The following is a 17,480-nucleotide window of genomic DNA, read 5'->3' as shown; positions in this document are numbered from 1 at the left end:
AGTTCTGGGATAGCCTACACTGTAGAGTGAGATCCTGTCTCACATAAAGCAAAAGAAAATGTTTAAATAACACCATCTGATGTTTCAACAATGAAATAGATAATAACCGAATAACTATGAATAGGCACTTAACTTACTACTTGTTAATAAACTGTAGGTGAAACCATAACGAAGCACCATTTTTTAAAATGTAAAAATTTAAAAAGATCAGAAGAATTGTGGCAAAACACAACCTCTTGTATACATTGGTTGGAGTACGGATTAATTTTGATTTTTGTTTGTTTGTTTTATGGGACCACTTTGTTAGTTGCCAGGAGAATTTCTCTCTTCCTGTTTGGATTTATAAGGCAAGGTCTCACTATATAGCTCTGACTGTCCTGGAACTAACTATGTAGACCAGGCTGCTTGCAGGTGTCTTTAGAGGCCAGAGGCATTAGATGGAGATCTAGGAGGTTATGAGCTTCAGCCATGGGTACTAGGAGTCAAACTCAGGTCCTCTGCAAGAGCATGCTCTTACAGATGAGCAGTCTCTTTAGCCTCCAATGCCACTCTTGACCAATTCTCATTTATTTATTTATTTATTGATTGATTGATTGATGTGCATTGGGTGTTTTGTTTGCATGTATGTCTGAGTACCACATACATGCCTGGCACCTATAGAAGCCAGAAGAGGGTATCAGATGCCTTGAAACTAGAGTTATAGATGATATGGGTTCTTGGAATTGAACCCGGGTCCTCTGGAAGAGCAGGCAGTGCTTTTAACCACTGAACCATCTGTCCAGCCCTTTGACCACCTCTTAATTAAACGGCTATATAATGTATGCCTCTTTTAAATAAGGACAGGAATTATGACTAACCTTTACCTTTAGCTAGTCTATACACTTGTTAAAGTGATGGAAATAACTTTTATCTACACTTTAAATAAAATATGTATTCTTGGGACTGGAGAGATGAGTCAGTGGTTAAATGCATGTGCTGCTCTTTTGAAATGGAGTATGTCTGGTCCTACTTTCAGGGAGTTCTAGTCTAGCATGGAGAAAAGAAGCGTAGTGTACTATGGAATGGAACTCAATTAGGCTGAGCTGGCTCCCAGAGTAGAGGCATGTAACTCCATCTGGCATCTAGGGAGGCTTCCTATAGGAGGTGACATTTTTAATGAGTTTGGGGAAAAAAACCTCTCTTCCATCTTCCTTTATGAAGAATGACCTTGTCATCTTTTTCACTCTTCCAAACGTGGTGACCTATTGAGGAAAATTAGTTGAGTCAATTTAAGTTCAAGATTTTCCACTCTCTGTGACTTTGGGCAAGTCATTTAGCTTCTCGGCCTCTCTTTCCTCAATCTAGTCATGAGGCTGATGCCTGCTTACCTCGCAAGGCTGTTCTTAGGATTGGAGATGGTCTTGTGAAATTGCAGGTGGCTGTCACTACAGAAGAGGAAAAAGGACTTAGACCTTATTTTCCTCCTAACAAAGTGCATAACCCAATACATGTGTGAAGATGGTTCTGAATCAAAGACTGGCCCTGACCATAACAGGCAGTATTTGGGGAAATACTGTCACTTGAACAAATTACTTCACACATCTTTTGATCCCTTCTTCTCTGTTAAAAAAGACAGAATGCTACCAACGGCATCATGGATTTTATTGACTAAGGAGTGGGTGGTTCCATTCAAATGAATTCATTCAGAGTCCATATCACTAAGTACCTGGAACACGGTGGGTACTCTGTAGAGTCGCTGTTGTTGGTACTTACTTCGGAAGACACTTACAGAGTACTGCCTATGCAAGGTTGCTGTTGTCCTCCATGAATCCCCAGTTAGTTGGTGGAAGACTGTGAAAGGCCTGTGACAAAAAAGAGCACCATGGGGTAGAGGGTAAAGAACAGGATCGCAAGGGAGAGACTCCAGCCCGGCCTGAGGCTGGCACAGGTGAACTCACCCTGAGGTTTGGGTCTTAAAGAATAAGTACGAATTAGCCAGATGGGTGAAGTACTGAAGAGCATTCTAGGCAGAAGGAATAACATATGCAAAAGAACTGGATGTTTTTAGATAGAGCAAGAGAGTGGAGTGTATAGGCTTCAATGAGGCCCACGAACCTCCTGAAATTGGATCAAAATGCTACATGTGCATAACTATGCACATAATTTTGTGAGAAAGATACTTCATAGCTTTTATTAAATGCATAAATGGATTTGTATCCCCTCAGAAAGGTTGAGAGCCAGAATTGTTGGTAACGAAGTATTATGTGAAGGAATCTGAGGTGGGAGTTTACCTGGATTAAATTTGTATTTTGGAACTGTCACATTACCAGTCAGTAGGACAGACGATTGTAGCTGGACAGGGTGGGGCATGCCTATAATCTCAGCACTTAGGAGGTGGAGGCAGGACGATCAGGAGGCCATCTTTGCCTATATGAAAAGTTAAAGTCCAGGCAAGGGATACAGAAAGCCTTGTTTGCAAAAGGTGGATTGTGTGAGGTCTAACTTGGGATTGGGGTCGAAAAATAGAGTCAGGCAGGGCTAGTTACACTTAGTACATTTTATGACTGTGTTGGCACCATTCATTCAGAAGCATTTGAATTTCAAAGTTTGGAATCCACATCCTTTGAGAGTTGTTAATAAGATGACTTCAATTCAACTGTTGGATGATATACACTGTTAGAGATTGTGAAGCTGAGGGATAGGAGGGCAGAAATGATTAGACATTAACAGAATGCCAGAAACCAGTCAGGGTAATAGTATAAGCAACAAGAACCTCCACCAATGGTTATCCATCATCCAAAGTCCCTGATTCATATGTAATTACTAACTTCCAACCTATTCCTTATTCTTAGAGATCCCAAATAACACCAGAGACACTTGATTAAAGAAGGAAGAGGGGGAGAGAGAGGTATATTACTTCTAAGTTGTGAGTCAGACAAAGTTTACCAAAGAAAGTAACATCTAAGATAGTTATTTAAGATCCACAATGATGTCAGGAGCTAAAGATAAGTGATGGAGGATGCTCTGAGGGTCTGCACAGAGTCTGGAGCAAATAGAAATATTAGACGGGGCAGAGGTTAGACATGCCTCAAGCAGTTGTCCGGGGAGTCCGGGCATGCTATATTTTTCAAGGGAGTGGACAGCTGAGGTGCTTTGAGCAGTTCTTGACCAGGAAAGTAACACTATCAAGTTAACATTTTAGAAGGAAGGGAGAGGTTTGGAAAGAGGCTGATGCCACCATCCAAGAGAAGAAAATGACAGTGAGCATAGAGCAGTGGAGATGGACTGAGAAGTGGTTGGGCAAAAGAAAGGACCAGAGTCAGAGGCTTGGTGCATAAGGAAAGATGGAGCAGAAGGTGCACATGATTGAGAGTGTAGTTCTCAGTAAGTTGGAGTCTTCAGGCTCGGTGATGGATTCATTTATTGCATGCCCACTGTTCTGGGCATGAGAAATGGAGTGCTGTCCTGGTGGATTTTACTGTAGATAAGACAAATAATAAACAACAGGATGTGTGTGGTGAAGAGGTACCTTTTGAGGAGTTCAGTCTTTAATGGTGAATTGCTGATCAGAAACTTGAAGGAAGTCAGGCAGCAAGCCATGCACAAATTTAGGAGATGATCCTTTAGCCAGAAGATGCATGTGTTTGAAGAACAGTCGCAAAGACAATGTGATTTGAGGAAGGTTGAATGAGGGGCAAAAGGAGTAGAAGATAAGGTGCCACATGCTGAATGTTAGAGCTATTTAGGAGGTAGAATGAGCAAGTTGTAGTGACTGAAGAACCACACATGTGTGTCCAATCTGCAATCTTTAGGCCACGTTTAGTCAATAATAGCTATGGATTTGGTCTAACACAAATACTTGTACTTATTTAAAAACATTGTGAGACCTTTTGCATTTTTTCTTATGTGATTGCACAATTAAGAATAAACTGTATACAGGTCATCGTGTCAAAATGTCAAAAGGTTGGACTTACCTGGCAAGGTAACTCCAAGGTATGTTTTGGGCACAAGTGACCAGGCGTATGGCAGTAGCTTTCACTGAGGTGGGAAATGCAAGAAGCAAGGCTTGATTTATAAGGTTGTGGGGGAGGTCCCTCTGACATCTGACGGCTGTCCAGTCTGTCCTGTTGCAACTGGCTCACAAGTACTAGGTTTGATGGGCCTCCACCCAGCAGAAAGATCTGTGCTGGATAGAAGCACACCTGCAGTTATGAAATGGAATGACATCACTGAAGGAGACTGAGATGAAAGAGAGTGTGAGAGAAAAACTGGGGAAGAGGTACCGACCTGCAGAATGGGCCCAAGAAGAGGTGGAGGGGTGGACCAGAGAAGGAAAACCAACTGCAAGTGGGCTTGCCAAGGAAGGAAGTGGCCTTGTTAAGAGTGTTAAATCTTGTGGGCAGGAGGAGTTAAGTCCAGGGCAGAAGTGAATGTATTGCTTTAACCATCAGAAGTCCTGGGCAACCTTCCTAAAAAACATTTTCCATGCAGCGATGAGTGCAAGAGGCAGATTGCAGTGGGTTGAAGAACTCGTAGGAGGTACTGAAGTGGAGATGGCCAGTGTAGACAATTTCTCAAGCTTAGCTGTGAAGAAGAAAGAGGGACAGAGGGAGATGTGGAGGCAGGTAGAGGCTTTTGATTCCCAGATGGGAAAGACTTGAGCTTCTAAAAATGGGTACAGGAAGGAGGCAACAAAGAGGGAACAGTTAAGAATGTGGGAGATAGAAGGAATGGTTGTTGTGCATGAGAGAGCAAGGATAGACCCCAGATCTCAGGTGGAAACTGGCCTTAAATAGTATAGGGGACTCCCCTTCCTCTCGGAGAGGGAAAGCACTGATGGTAATGGACATATATGTGTATTGAGATTGGTGAAAGGAATGCTTCAGGGAAGTTGAAAGAAATCAACAAAAACCTCTGACCAAGCACATAATTGCTGGAGCCAGGTAGAAGCAAATAATACTTACGGCTGGGAGTCAGGGAGGACAGCTCTCAGGAAGACAGCATTTGATCAGGAGCATGAAATACAGCATGAATAAAATCAGCAAAGGCATAGAGGAGTGAAAAGGCTGGGCGTGCAGATGTAATAGTGAACTCGCTTGACAACAGTTGGACAGGAGCGAGAATAACAGTGTGGATACACTGGCATTGGCAGCCATAATAACGTTACCATGTGTTTGTTAAGCCCCAAACCTCTCCCGGTAGATGCTTTAGCATTCATGGATTCATTTAATCCGACCATACCCTATAGGGTGGATATTTCCCCGTTTTGCAGATGAGGAAAATGAATCCCAGACTGGTAAAGAAATAGATCCCAGCCCAACAAGCTAGTAGGTGGTGGGGCCAGTATTGAAACTCAGGCCTGTTTGAGTCCATCTGTCCAGAAAAGCCAGCAGAGCCCATATGATGAGGGAGCCTTCAGCGCCAACTTACAGTCTTAGCTTTATCCAGCAGACAATGAGGAGCCAAGAGCCAGTGAGCCAAAGAGATTGGTGCTGAAAGGTGAACTTTAGGGGGGCTAAAAATAAAAGAGAAGGGAGTTGTCAGAAGGAGAAGCAGCAGGAGCCTGTCCTTGGTAAGAGACTGGACTGTCACATTTTCCTCATGACAACCTTAAGAGTTGTGGCATTTTCATCACGTTGTAGAGAAGAGGAATGGAGAACTAAGGCTCGGGGCTTGAGACATGGGTCATGTGATTTCAGTGTGTCTTTGGAACAGTACGTCAGAGGGATCTCCAAGTTGGAGAAGGGTGTGTGCCCGTATGCGTGTGTGTGTATTCAAGCATGTGCTGCTTGTCTGCCGGGTGGACCACAGTGCCTTCCCCTCCTGTCATCTTTCCTTCTCATCTCTTCCTGATCCCTTTCATTCCTGGATTCCATATTTCTTACAGTCTCTGAACTGAGGAGTCTGGGAATGGGATGTTGCCATTTCCTTGTCTGTCCCCAGAAAAGTTGCCTTTCCATTTCTGAAGCATCTGATCCCCTCCCAGCCCTACTGTCTATCCTTTTACTCCATGATACTGTAGCCCCACGTCAGTGACTGTCATATGCAGACCGGCCCCTTAGAAATGAGATGTAGGGGCTGGAGAAATGGCTCAGCGGTTAAGAGCACTGCCTGCTCTTCCAAAGGTCCTGAGTTCAATTCCCAGCAACCACATGGTGGCTCACAACCATCTGTAATGAGATCTGGTGCCCTCTTCTGGTCTGCAGACATACACACAGACAGAATATTGTATACATAATAAATAAATAAATAAATATTTTTTTTAAAAAAAGAAATGAGATGTAGAAGCAATTAACAAGATCCCCATTGCTCTTATTTCTGTTTTGATTGTTTGCTGGGCATTTGGTGTATGTTGTAGATTTTGCAACAGTCCTGGGAGTTGGCAGCATGAGCCCTTTTTTACAGATGAGGTAACAACTCCCAAGAGGGGCAATACAATATCCAAAGGGCACATAACTAGAAGCACATGTAAAACCTGGGTTTAGACCCAGGTCTCCCTTCCCTTCCCTCTCCTCTCCTCCCCTCCCCTCCCCTCTCCTCTCCTCCCCTCCCCTCCCCTCCCCTCCCCTCCCCTCCCCTCCCCTCCCCTCTCCTCTCCTCTCCTCTCCTCTCCTCTCCTCTCCTCTTCTTTCTTCCTTATCTTTCTTTATTTCCTCTTCCTTTTGTGGTTCTGGGAGTGGAATCCAGGGCCGTGATGTGATAGGCAAGCACTCTACCATTGGGCTCTATCCCTGACCCACGAACCCAGGTCTTTTTGCTTCTAACGCTGTGCACTTCCCATGCTGGATTTCTAAGCATCATTCTTGGTTTTGCTGACCTGGAGTCTTAAGGAAATACAAGTCTATCCTATACGGACAAAATGGATTTCTAGCACAAAACCTGGAAGGACTGAGTCTGAGACCTGAAACTCTAAAAACTCCTGATTCGGGTCCTGACTGTATTTTATACCCAGTTGTGTGACCTCAGTCTGCGTATCTAACTTCTCTGAGGTTAAGTTCATTTTTAAACTGCCACTTCTGCAGAATTGTTGCAGGGGTTCGATGAGATGATACATACAGAGTTCTAGCAGAAAACAGGTTGCTGTTATTATTTATAGGAAAATGAAGGTTGGGCACCTGTCAGAATAAAACAATTGTGTTTCTGTACTGTGAAGATGACCCTAAGATTAAGGCTGGGTTGGGGAGGGCTATCCACAAGGGTACCAGCCATAGGCTCCTTGGAGACTGTGTTGGCTGTGGCCCTGGATAATGTGTCACACTGGCTTCCCCATTTGGACCCCATCCTAGCCCAACCTCCCAGTTCTGGCCCTTCATGTATCTCCCCTTCTCTGCAAACTAATGTCTCTGCCTCTCTCTGTCACCCCTGCCTGTGGCCTCTACCCTGCCCTTCCTGGCCCCAGGGAAGAGGAGGAGGAGGAAACTGAGGAAGAGGAAGAGGAAGACGCTCACCAGTTCTGCTGTCCGGCCTCCGAATGCAGTAGTCCCTCCTCTCGGTAACTGAGAGGACAAGGGCCATTTTCTATGCAGAAGCAAAAGCCTTAACCAGCCCCCAACCCCTGCCTCTGTGGATCCCTCATGGGACCCTGTCCCCCTGCTTCAGGAACCAGATGGGCAAGCATCATACTTTCTTCCCTGACCTCCTTCTTGGAATTTCTCCCCACCCCTGCTGTCTCCCTTAGGCTCTAGCCCTTGAATTAAAGAGCTGGAGTCCTAGATTTTACTAAGATGTGGGAGAAGCAGAGCTTGGAGCTTGAAGCTTGGAACCTGGACCCTCTTGCACCCATACCCCCACTTCCCAGGCACCCTGGAGCCTGTTACTACTGGAGAGGTCTCCAAATGACACCCCAAGGACCTACCTCTGTTCTCTGTGAGCACAAACAGAGACGCAGGGTGCCTAGGGCTCCGAGGACCAGACGGGTGCAGGAACCCAGCCTGCCTAGTTCCCCGTCACTCATTCCCTTGCTGTGGCCATAGCTGCCATTTTCTCCACTGCTTGAAGGCCTCACCTCATACCCTCTCCCCAACCCCATCATGCCCATAGTGCTCTGTAAACATGGTCAGGAGGGAAAGGCCTTTCAGCATGTGTGTTGCTATGTATAAAGAAATTTCCATCAATAAAAGCTGATCTCTTCTCTCTGTCTGATGTATGTTCCACCCCACCCCATCTCCCTGTCTCCATTCCCACCAGAACTTTGCCTTCTTTCCTCTCCGGGGCGGGTAATGGGCTGGAAGACAGAGTAGGGTCTGATTTGTGGCACTGTCAACACTTAAAAGTCATTCAATAAATAAATGTGTGAATGCCTCCCAGCATGAACACACCTGTTACTGTCTTCAGGGCACTAGCCAAGGGCATCTTTGAAATGGCTAATCTTGGACATAGCCCTTGACTTCTGACATATATGTATATGTATATGTATATATACATATATATAGTCTCCATCCCATGGAGAAGGTGGTTTGCCTAGGGTCACTAGCGTTCTTCCAGCTCTGATGTTCTGAATCTGAGCTGCTACCACTATTTTAAGAAGCTGTAATTATGACCTTTGAAAATATGACGATTTGGGGACATATTTCATGCAATTCTATGATTTCATGAAATTCTATGATTTTTCTTTCTACAATTTTATGATACTTGGATTCTCCAATCCTATGATCTTAGATTTCATAATTCTAACATTCAAAAATTCTGATGATGTGATTTTAATATTAGGAGTCCTTGTTTCCGATATTGTAACGTTAGGATCTCTGAGAGGAAGCCATTTCTCCAACATGATTTGTAAACATTTCTTTCACTTGGCTGGAAGTGAAGACTCTTCAAAGCAGTGGTTCTCAACCTGTGAGTCACCTAAGAGCATTGGAAAACAGAGATATTTACATTACAATTCCTAATAGTAGCACAATTACAGCTAGGAAATAGCAACGAAAATAATTTCATGGCTGGAGTCCCCACAACATGAGGAGCTCTATTAAAGGGTGGCAGCATAGGAAGGTTGAGGACTACTGCTTTAAAGGGTGCTATGGGGAAAGAAGACAGCGGCCCTTATGGATCTGAGCTCCCCCTTCCACGATGTGTTTATATTAGGAAACGGAAAGGTCAGTGGGGAATGGTAGGATCCAGCAGGGCTTGCTGGAGGATGAAGGCTAAGAATTGGGTCTCAAGTATTGGCAAAGATTTGATTAGATGACAAGAGGTAAGAAGACATTTCAGGGAATAGAATAGGGACCATATGGGGAAAATGCCCACCGGGGTGCTCCAGGGTCAAGTTGAGGAATGGTGAGTAATTGCTGTGTTCAAATGTCTCTCCAGGGTGTGTGAGTCTAGGTGACATGTAACTGGGAGAAGGAGATCATCTATGCTTTGTTTGAGTGGAAATAGAAGGAAGTGGGCAGGGGTACCTGAATGAAGGAAGAGGGTAAGTCAATGACAGATGGTCATCTTGGGAACTGTAAGAGTGGTAACTCCTATTTAGACAACTGAATTGGCTCGATCCAACAGGGTCTGTGCTGTGGGAAGGAGCAGACTTAATATTTGTTCTGAGAAAAATCTACCTCCATGTGTCTGTGCATCTGTGTGTGTGTGTGTGTGTGTGTGTGTGTGTGTGTGTGTGTGAGAGAGAGAGAGAGAGAGAGAGAGAGAGAGAGAGAGAGAGAGAGAGAGACTGCACAGGTCTCACAGTAGTGAGAGTCTGTGTGAGGTTTTACTTTTCTAAGGAATTCTGAACATATAAGGTTTCCGACCAGAAAGTCTCTATGTGTATGCCTAGTGAATGTAATCATAAGGGTGAGATATGGTTGACTTTTAAACATGGCGCTGTTGCTCTTGGGGTAAGTTTATCAGTTTATCAGGCAGATAGTTACACACATACAGACATATGTTACCTGCAGATTTAGGGAACAAGGTGACTGAGCAATGGATGTATGCTAGGTCCTGACCTGGGCATGGTAACTCCCATGAAAGTGAATCACGCCAGACCACTACTCTTGGAAAAGAGACCTGGCGATCAAGAGTGTGCAGTGCGTACTTCAAGAGAGAATTACGTAAGCTGGTGGTAAGGGTCACCAGGAGATGGGTGAGAACGAGACACAAAGGAGACAATACCTGATTTTGTTGGGTTCTGGGCGGGTGAGAGTGAGTCAGAATTGAATTGGCTAGAAGATCTGCCTGCTCAGGGTACACAAAATGAAGATGAGCTCATCTAGGACAGCTAAGTCCAAAGGTGAAATGAAGAAAAGACATTTTGGGCAGGAAAAAATAAAGCAAGTCTGTGTGTGAAAGCCCAGAAAGATGATGGATGAGCTTGCTATAGAGGAATTGCAAGTAGCCTTTTGTTCCCTGTTTGGAACATACAGGCCAGAGTGAGAGGCAGTAGGAAGTGCTGGGGTGGGGGCAGCCTGGATCTTTGTAGCACAAAGTGCACCTTTTGCGTAGGAAATAGGGAAGTTTTCAAGAGAGACTCAACTTTCACTGCCCAGGCTTCACCTGGATCTGGGATTAGATGGTTCTTAAAACTTGTTTGTAAAGTTTGCTCCAGCTCTGTGGATCTCATGTACAAATACATGAGTCATTGTTCTTAAATGGAGGAGCTTTTCCCATCTAACTTCAGGCTTTCCTGCTTTCACAAATACTTAACTGATGTCTAGTCCCTTGTGTGAACTGGAGAGATGGATGGCACAGGGACTCCACAGTGGAAGGACTCACGACAGGAAGAACGTGAGCTCTGTATGCAGACTTACTGTTTTCTGTGTGTGGAGGTAGGAATTGAACCCAAAACCTGGAGATGCTAGGCAAATGCTCTGCTCCTTAGCCATACTGCCTGCCTCGTGTGTTCAGATATGGTTTGAGTCTTGGCTCCACCACTACTTACAGGAGACTTTTTTTACAACTGAGTTCATGTCTCTGTACCTCAGATTTCCATCTATGCTATATCCCCTTCAAGGAGAAAACCCAGAATTTGCACAGTTGCTAGACCTAGTGAAAAGAATAAATAAGTTACGACTAATATGTTTCTAAGGTTACGAATGAGCAGATCCAGGATTACAACCCAGGTCTTTGGGCTCCTGGAATCTGCTTTCCCACTGGTTTACCTGCTCAACCCTCAGGTTAGTAGTTAGCTAATCGGGATGAATTTGGGATTGGATTGGACTGGACAGCAAAAAAATCTTGCAGAAGAGCTTTGAGAAGCAGTCGCCGCTGCTCCTTGGTATCCCTTGCCACTCTGTTAGCGCCAACCTCCTTGCCCAGTCTTTTCTCTCTAGAACCTAAAGCCATTGGCTCCATCTCCATACCCTCACCTCCTTGTTTTCTTGTCTCTCACTTCAAGTCCCTTCTCTTTCCAACCTAAGTTGTCATGGGTATAGTTTTCAGCAACCTTGCTTTCCTCTTGCCCTCATCTTATGGTATCCATAGCAACAGTCTCCATTCATTTCCATGGCAACTGCATTCTGATCCCATTCCCTGCTGAATTCCTGGCTCTGGGCAGTACCAATAAAGAGAAGGAGGGAGAGAAGATATCCCCACAGTAAACAGTAGTAGTATCTGGGAAGGGTCAGTGCCCAATCCTTTGTCGTGGTCAGGCCAGCCTCGAGTCCCTAGAAAGCATCCTATCCTGCTTCTCCGTATCTTAGAGCCTTGACTTACAAAATTCCCTTACTTTCATCTCTCCTAGTTCCTCTTAGGCAAAGCACAGTCCATGAGCTTCCTCTCCTAGGAAGACTTCAAGACAGCAGGAGGGCCAGCTCAGGCTTTGGGTCTGAATCCGCATCCTGCCATTACTAGCTCTGTGACCTTTGTCAGTTAGTTTCCTTCTTAGAGATGTTTTCTTCCTCTGTAAAACAGGAATCCTAATTCTCCCCTTGTGTTTGCCATGCAGATTAAATAATGTGTGGAAAATGCCTGACACACGGTAGGTGCATAGTTAAGTGCTAGTTTATTTTTATTCTGCTCAGCCACCCCCAAGCAGAAGGAATCTCTCTCCTTTACTCCCCCATCACTTCCTGTATTCCCCAGCCTTGATAACTTTCCACTTTGTTCTGTGGTTATTTGTGTAGCGTGGCTTATTCTCCCCCTCTGCAAAGAATGCTCTCATTTCCCCCTACAGAACAGGCCAGCAGGCAGTGTGTGTTTGTGTCTACATGTATTCATGTCTACTTCCGTGTGCCTATGGATGTGTCTGTGATGTTATACTTATCCGTGTGTGTGTGTGTGTATGTGTGTGTGTTGTGTACGGGGGCAGTTTTCAGGTGATTGGCATGTCACTAAAGTGTTTTAGTGTTTAGGGGCTCTGGCTTGAGGGGTTCCACACCTCCAGATTCTTCAGCAGTATGGATGATAGCAGGAGCAACCCTTCAAGCAATTTTCATTTTTTTGGCCAGTCTCTCCAATGGGAAGCTGCGCTGCCACCCCACGACTCCTGCCACTGTTCCCTTTGTAATCAAAATGGGGCTAGTTCTCAAGAGAGGAATTACCAAGGAGCAGAGAGCCTGGAGCAGCACAGGGCTGGGGGTAGGAGAGGCACTGAAATCTCATTAGAGGGCAGTATCATCTCTGAGTTTGCATTCTGGCCTTCTTAGTAGCTATGTATGACCGTGAGTTACAGTTATATCAACTCTACCTTTCTGCACTATGAAAGGGGCTAACAGTGGCTGTCGCAGGGGGGCAGAGATGGCTGCAGAGCCCTGCATTACCATGAAGGAGGGGGCATGTCTGTAAGGTAACCTGTGTGAAGGAGGAAAGCTGGTGTGGAAGGGCACACCTGAGCTAAATACTGAAGCGTGAGCAGAAGGTAGCCAGGTTTAGGTGTGGTATACAGCTCAGGCCAAGTAAGGAAGATGGAGGTTGTTCTATTGATGATAAGTTAGGTTCCATCCTTTCTGTGTTCATCTCAATCAGATCAAAAACCAAAATCTTTATGATAGGCTCAATGTCCCTTGTATTATTTTGCTTTTTGTTGCTATAATAAAACACAAAGCACAAGCAACTTGGGGAGAACAGGGTTTATTTCCTCGTAGACTTCCAGGCAACAGTTCATTATTGAGTGAAGTCAGAGCAGGACCTCGGGGCAGAAACCTGGAGGCAGGACCTGAAACAGAAACTGGCTTGCTGTCCATGGCTTGCTCTGCCTGCTCTCTTATACACCCCAGGACCACATGCCCAGGGTGGCACCATCCACAGTGGGCTAGGTTCTCCCACATCAGTCATCAACCAAGAAAATGCCCACATATATGCCCACACGCCAGTCTGATAAGGGCAAATCCTCAGCTGAAGCTCCCCGTTTCCAGGTGACTCTTTTCTTGTGTCAAGCTGACAAAAACTAAGTAGTACAATTCTCGCCGCCCGTCTTAGATCTCTCATTACTGTCTTGTTCACTGTGTTCTGGCAATACTGTCTTTTTTGTTGATCTTTAAGCGTGTAGACATGTTGTACTGACTACTCTCTTGCCTAAGACAGTGACACAGCTCACTCCCTCGTCTCCATCAGGGTTCTGCTTCTATGGCATTCCCTCTACCCTGGGCTTTCCTGGACACCACATCTAAAATAACACATTTGACTGGGTTTATGGCTCAGTGGAAAGAGTTTACTGGACCTGCGTAATTCGCTGAGTTCTATCCCTAGCCTGTCTCTGCTGTGTCTTTGTGTCTCTGTCTGTATCGCTCTCTTTCTCTTTTACACACATGCACACATGATTAAAACAACACCTCTTTTTTTTTAGTAGTTTGTTGAGACAGGGTTTCTCTGTGTAATAGTCCTGGATGTCCTGGAACTCGCGCTGTAGACCAGGCTGACCTCGAACTCACAGAGATCCACCTCTGCCTCCCTAGTGCTGGGATTAAAGGCGTGCGTCACCACCACCCAGCAAAACAGCACCTTTTTATACTCTGCTTTATTGTCCATCTTTAACACTTAGCTCTACTTGAAATGATAGAGATTTGCTTCTTCCCTCCTTCCCTCCCTTTCTTCCTCCCTCCCTCCCTCTCTCCCCCTGCCTCCCTCCCTCCCTCCCTTCCTTCCTTCCTTCCTTTTGTCTGTTTTCCTCACTATAATATTACCATCCTGAAGAAATAATTTGATGGCTTTGCTTTTTAATTGATTTCCGGTGCTTAGTGCTGTGCACAACACGTGGAAAGTGCTTGGTTATTGTTTATTGAGTGAATTATAGGGAGCTGTGGCAGGGTTTGATGAGAAAGCAAGATGGGCTAATTTGTATGTTTCAACGTTCTCACTCTCCACAGGTTAGAGAACAGATTTGCAAATAAGACTGGAGTGTGTGGTATAGATTCGAGTGAGAGTCTTATTGGAGCAGCCGCCAAGAGTACTCATTCACTGATTCCCTCATACCAGAAACACCTTCTCTGGTCTAGGCCCCATACCCTTTGCCAGCCAGATAGGAATTTACCAAATTTTCTTCCTATGCTGAAAGTCGTGCACTCTTTGCCAAAGCTAATCTGTGCCAGCAGTCTGTGTCCCGTGCAAAGGTAGGGGCTCTGAGTGAGGTCAAGGTCAGTGGTCATTTCTGGCTAGTGGCAAGATGCAGGTGGCATCTCAGTAGATTCATAACTTGAATCTTAACAGAACTAGCATGTGGGGCATTTCTCAGATTGCACTAGCAGAAATGATGGGGATGGCCTTGGGAGTGGAAGATAGTATATGAGCAGTTTGGGAGGTAAGGGGCTGAGGAACATTTGAGAAAAACAGAATCTGGGCCTGGGTGGATTAGATGAGGGGCAGCTTAATGACTGAGAACGTGAACAGCCGGGCGGTGGTGGTGCATGCCTTTGATCCCCACACATGGGAGGCAGAGGCAGGCGGATCTCTGTGAGTTCGAGACCAGCCTGGGCTACAGAGAATGTGAACTCTGAAATCATGCCGCTTGGATTTGAATCCTGCTTGTATTGTTGGTAGCTATCCCCACCGGGCTTTGTTTTCTATATAAATAAAGACAAATAACAACTTTATAGGATTGTTAGAAGGAACAACCATACTGAGTATGAAGTGGTGAGAACCTAAATACTAAGTATTCTAGAAGCATTCATCGTCTGTTGAACCTTGGAGAGGGCTTCAATGCCAGAGTGATTGGGAATTGGACTACTAACTCATAGACAGTGAAAACTGTGGATGTTTTGTGGATAGAGGAGGTGGTCGAACAAAGCTGGGTTTGAAGTGTGTACTGATAAGGGAGAGGTTTGAGAAGTTGGTGAGTGGGATCCTGCCATCCTGAGAGAGACAGGAGGAGTATCTATGATACTGGGTTGGGTCTGACTAGTGGAGGGTGGCATCAGGGGTCTCCGGGGTTTGAGAGGAAGGAGAACTTGGAGTGGAAAGCAGTCCTTGTTCTGACTAGTACTTGGAAGGGTAGAGGATGACAGTGAGCGAGAGTTCCCACCAGGGCCGAGCCCAGCTCTGCTGCCCTGACCTGAAGCACAGGGAGCTGGCAGGCCCCAGACAGCTCAAGATCTTGTGCTAGTAGGTAACCAGTTCCACCTAGCCAACTTGCCCTAGCCTTGCACCCTGACCTCTGCCAAGAGAGGCTGAGGAGAGGCCCTTTAATCGTTTTACTAGCCAGGAGCTTCTACAGCCTATAATACTTTCCTTAGATTAAAAAAAAAAATCATTCTTTTAGCCCAGCCACACCCATTCTCCCACAACCTCCTCCACCCCTCAGCCTTCCTGGTTCTCCCCACCTCTGTGCTCTTCACCATGCCCTGGAGCTCTGCCGCCACCTGGGTTCCCTGGCAGCCTGGTTGCCATGGCACTGTGGGAGCAGGTCTGGCAGAACAACAGCTCTAGGTAACCCCAGCAGGCAAGACCTGGGACCCAGCTCCAGCCACCTTTCTGCTTGAGAACCCCCTGCCCTCCTCCCCGAGCTGAGCAGAGGAGGACATGAGGAGAAAAAGGAAGCTTCCCCGCAGGGCAGCTCTTTACCTGTGAGGATGCTGAATGGGAGGCACTTCCCACTGTGGCCCAGCCTGTGCCTTCACCCTGCCCTCTCACCAGCAGCAGCAGCAGAAGCAGCAGAAGCAGTAACAGCAGCCGCAGCACCAGCAGCAGCCTGGGAACCCTGGGAACTGGCCAGGCCTGGACTCCAGGCTGCTAAGGGCAGGGGCAGGGCACAGGGGCAGGGCTGGGTGGGGGAGGAGATAACCTGGATGGGCAGGGTACAGGAATCATCAAAGAGGGCTGGAAGGGGGCTATATGTCAAGGAAACTGGTCTGGGGTAGTTCTGGGAAATCACTGCATGGGGTTAGGAGGGGCTAGAGCTGGGGGGAGAAGAGGTCTAGGGAGGGGGCAACTAGGCCATCAGGAGAGGGAAGATTTGAGATTGGAGCTACTAGGGACAGGAGCGGGAGGAGACTAGGTGTAGGGTTGTGACTGGACCAAATTGTGAGGAGTCTGGTTAGGCCTGAGAACAAACTGAGAAAACCCCTTGAAGGAATGGTGTCTCAGAACGAAGTTATGGAGACGGGGCTCTAAAGGAAAGGAACTGAAGGTCTCTTAAATGTTCGGGTCCCTAGGTATCTAAGGAAATGTGAGAAGGTGGGGTTGGGGCAAGATCTAGTGTACTTGCTCAGTTGGGCCTAGCAAGCCTCTCTCCTGTTGCCACATCCTGGCTCATTTTATCTCATCCCCACAGTGTGGAGGGTGATGCCCCAGGCAGTGACCTGAGCACAGCGGTTGATAGTCCTGGGAGCCAACCCCCCTACCGGCTGAGCCAGCTACCCCCCACCAGCAGCCACATGGGAGGCCCCCCTGCTGGGGTGGGCCTTCCTTGGGCTCAGAGGGCACGCCTCCAGCCAGCCAGTGTCGCCCTGAGGAAGCAAGAGGAGGAGGAGATAAAGCGCTCCAAGGCCCTGTCAGACAGCTATGAACTCTCCACAGACCTGCAGGACAAGAAGGTGCAGAAGAGATGCTCCGGTTGAAAATGGGAGTGGGATACAAAGAGAGCTGAAGGAGGGGCGTTGGGGTGTGGTACTTGAGGGTGGTATTCAGGGAGGAACAGTAAGGTTGGGCCTGGAGAAGACTGGCTCCAGGACCTGTCATTCACATTCACTGCACATACATTGAGTCTTCTCTTCACTTAGCAGACATTATTGCGCTCCAATAATGGGGTCCAAAAGATGAATGCGACCTGCATCCAGCCTTCAAAGGCATGCAGTCTAAGTGGGGAGGCACACACATAACTTGGCAATTTCACAGTGTGATGCAATACACTGTCTGGAGGGGCTGGGGTGGGGAGAAAAGGGAGGGAGGGAAGGGAGAACAGTATACAAGATTTCAGAAAAATAGAGCCTGGAAGGGCAGTTATCAACACGTTAATTATGACTATGCCTAGATGTTTGGGCTGCAGGTGAACCCTCCCTCACGCCCTCCTGTCTTTCCTTCCATCCTGCTTTTCTCTTACTCTGATTCTCTTTCTTCTTTCTTCAACGTCCTACTTTTCATTTATTGTTTCCTTTCTTTCATTTTTTTTGGTTTCTCTAAGCTTTTTCTGATTTCAAATAATATAC

The 17,480-nt window shown here is 46.3% G+C and overlaps 1 protein-coding gene across 2 annotated transcripts in view; it reads left to right on the top strand.

Moving 5' to 3' along the window:
• The window catches only part of Iqsec2 (IQ motif and Sec7 domain ArfGEF 2), a 78,470-nt gene that overhangs the window by 38,132 nt on the left and 22,858 nt on the right, over positions 1-17,480 (top strand). For both annotated transcript variants that reach the window (XM_075958396.1, XM_075958395.1), the window contains exon 3: positions 16,607-16,868. In XM_075958396.1, coding sequence (XP_075814511.1) covers positions 16,607-16,868 — 262 coding nt within the window. The remainder of the gene's footprint in view (positions 1-16,606; positions 16,869-17,480) is intronic.

Source organism: Microtus pennsylvanicus, chromosome X, assembly GCF_037038515.1.
Source record: "Microtus pennsylvanicus isolate mMicPen1 chromosome X, mMicPen1.hap1, whole genome shotgun sequence".
Classification (NCBI taxonomy): Eukaryota; Metazoa; Chordata; class Mammalia; order Rodentia; family Cricetidae; genus Microtus; species Microtus pennsylvanicus.
The sequence above is the reverse complement of the archived record's forward strand: the minus strand, read 5'-3'. Positions and strand labels throughout refer to the sequence as shown.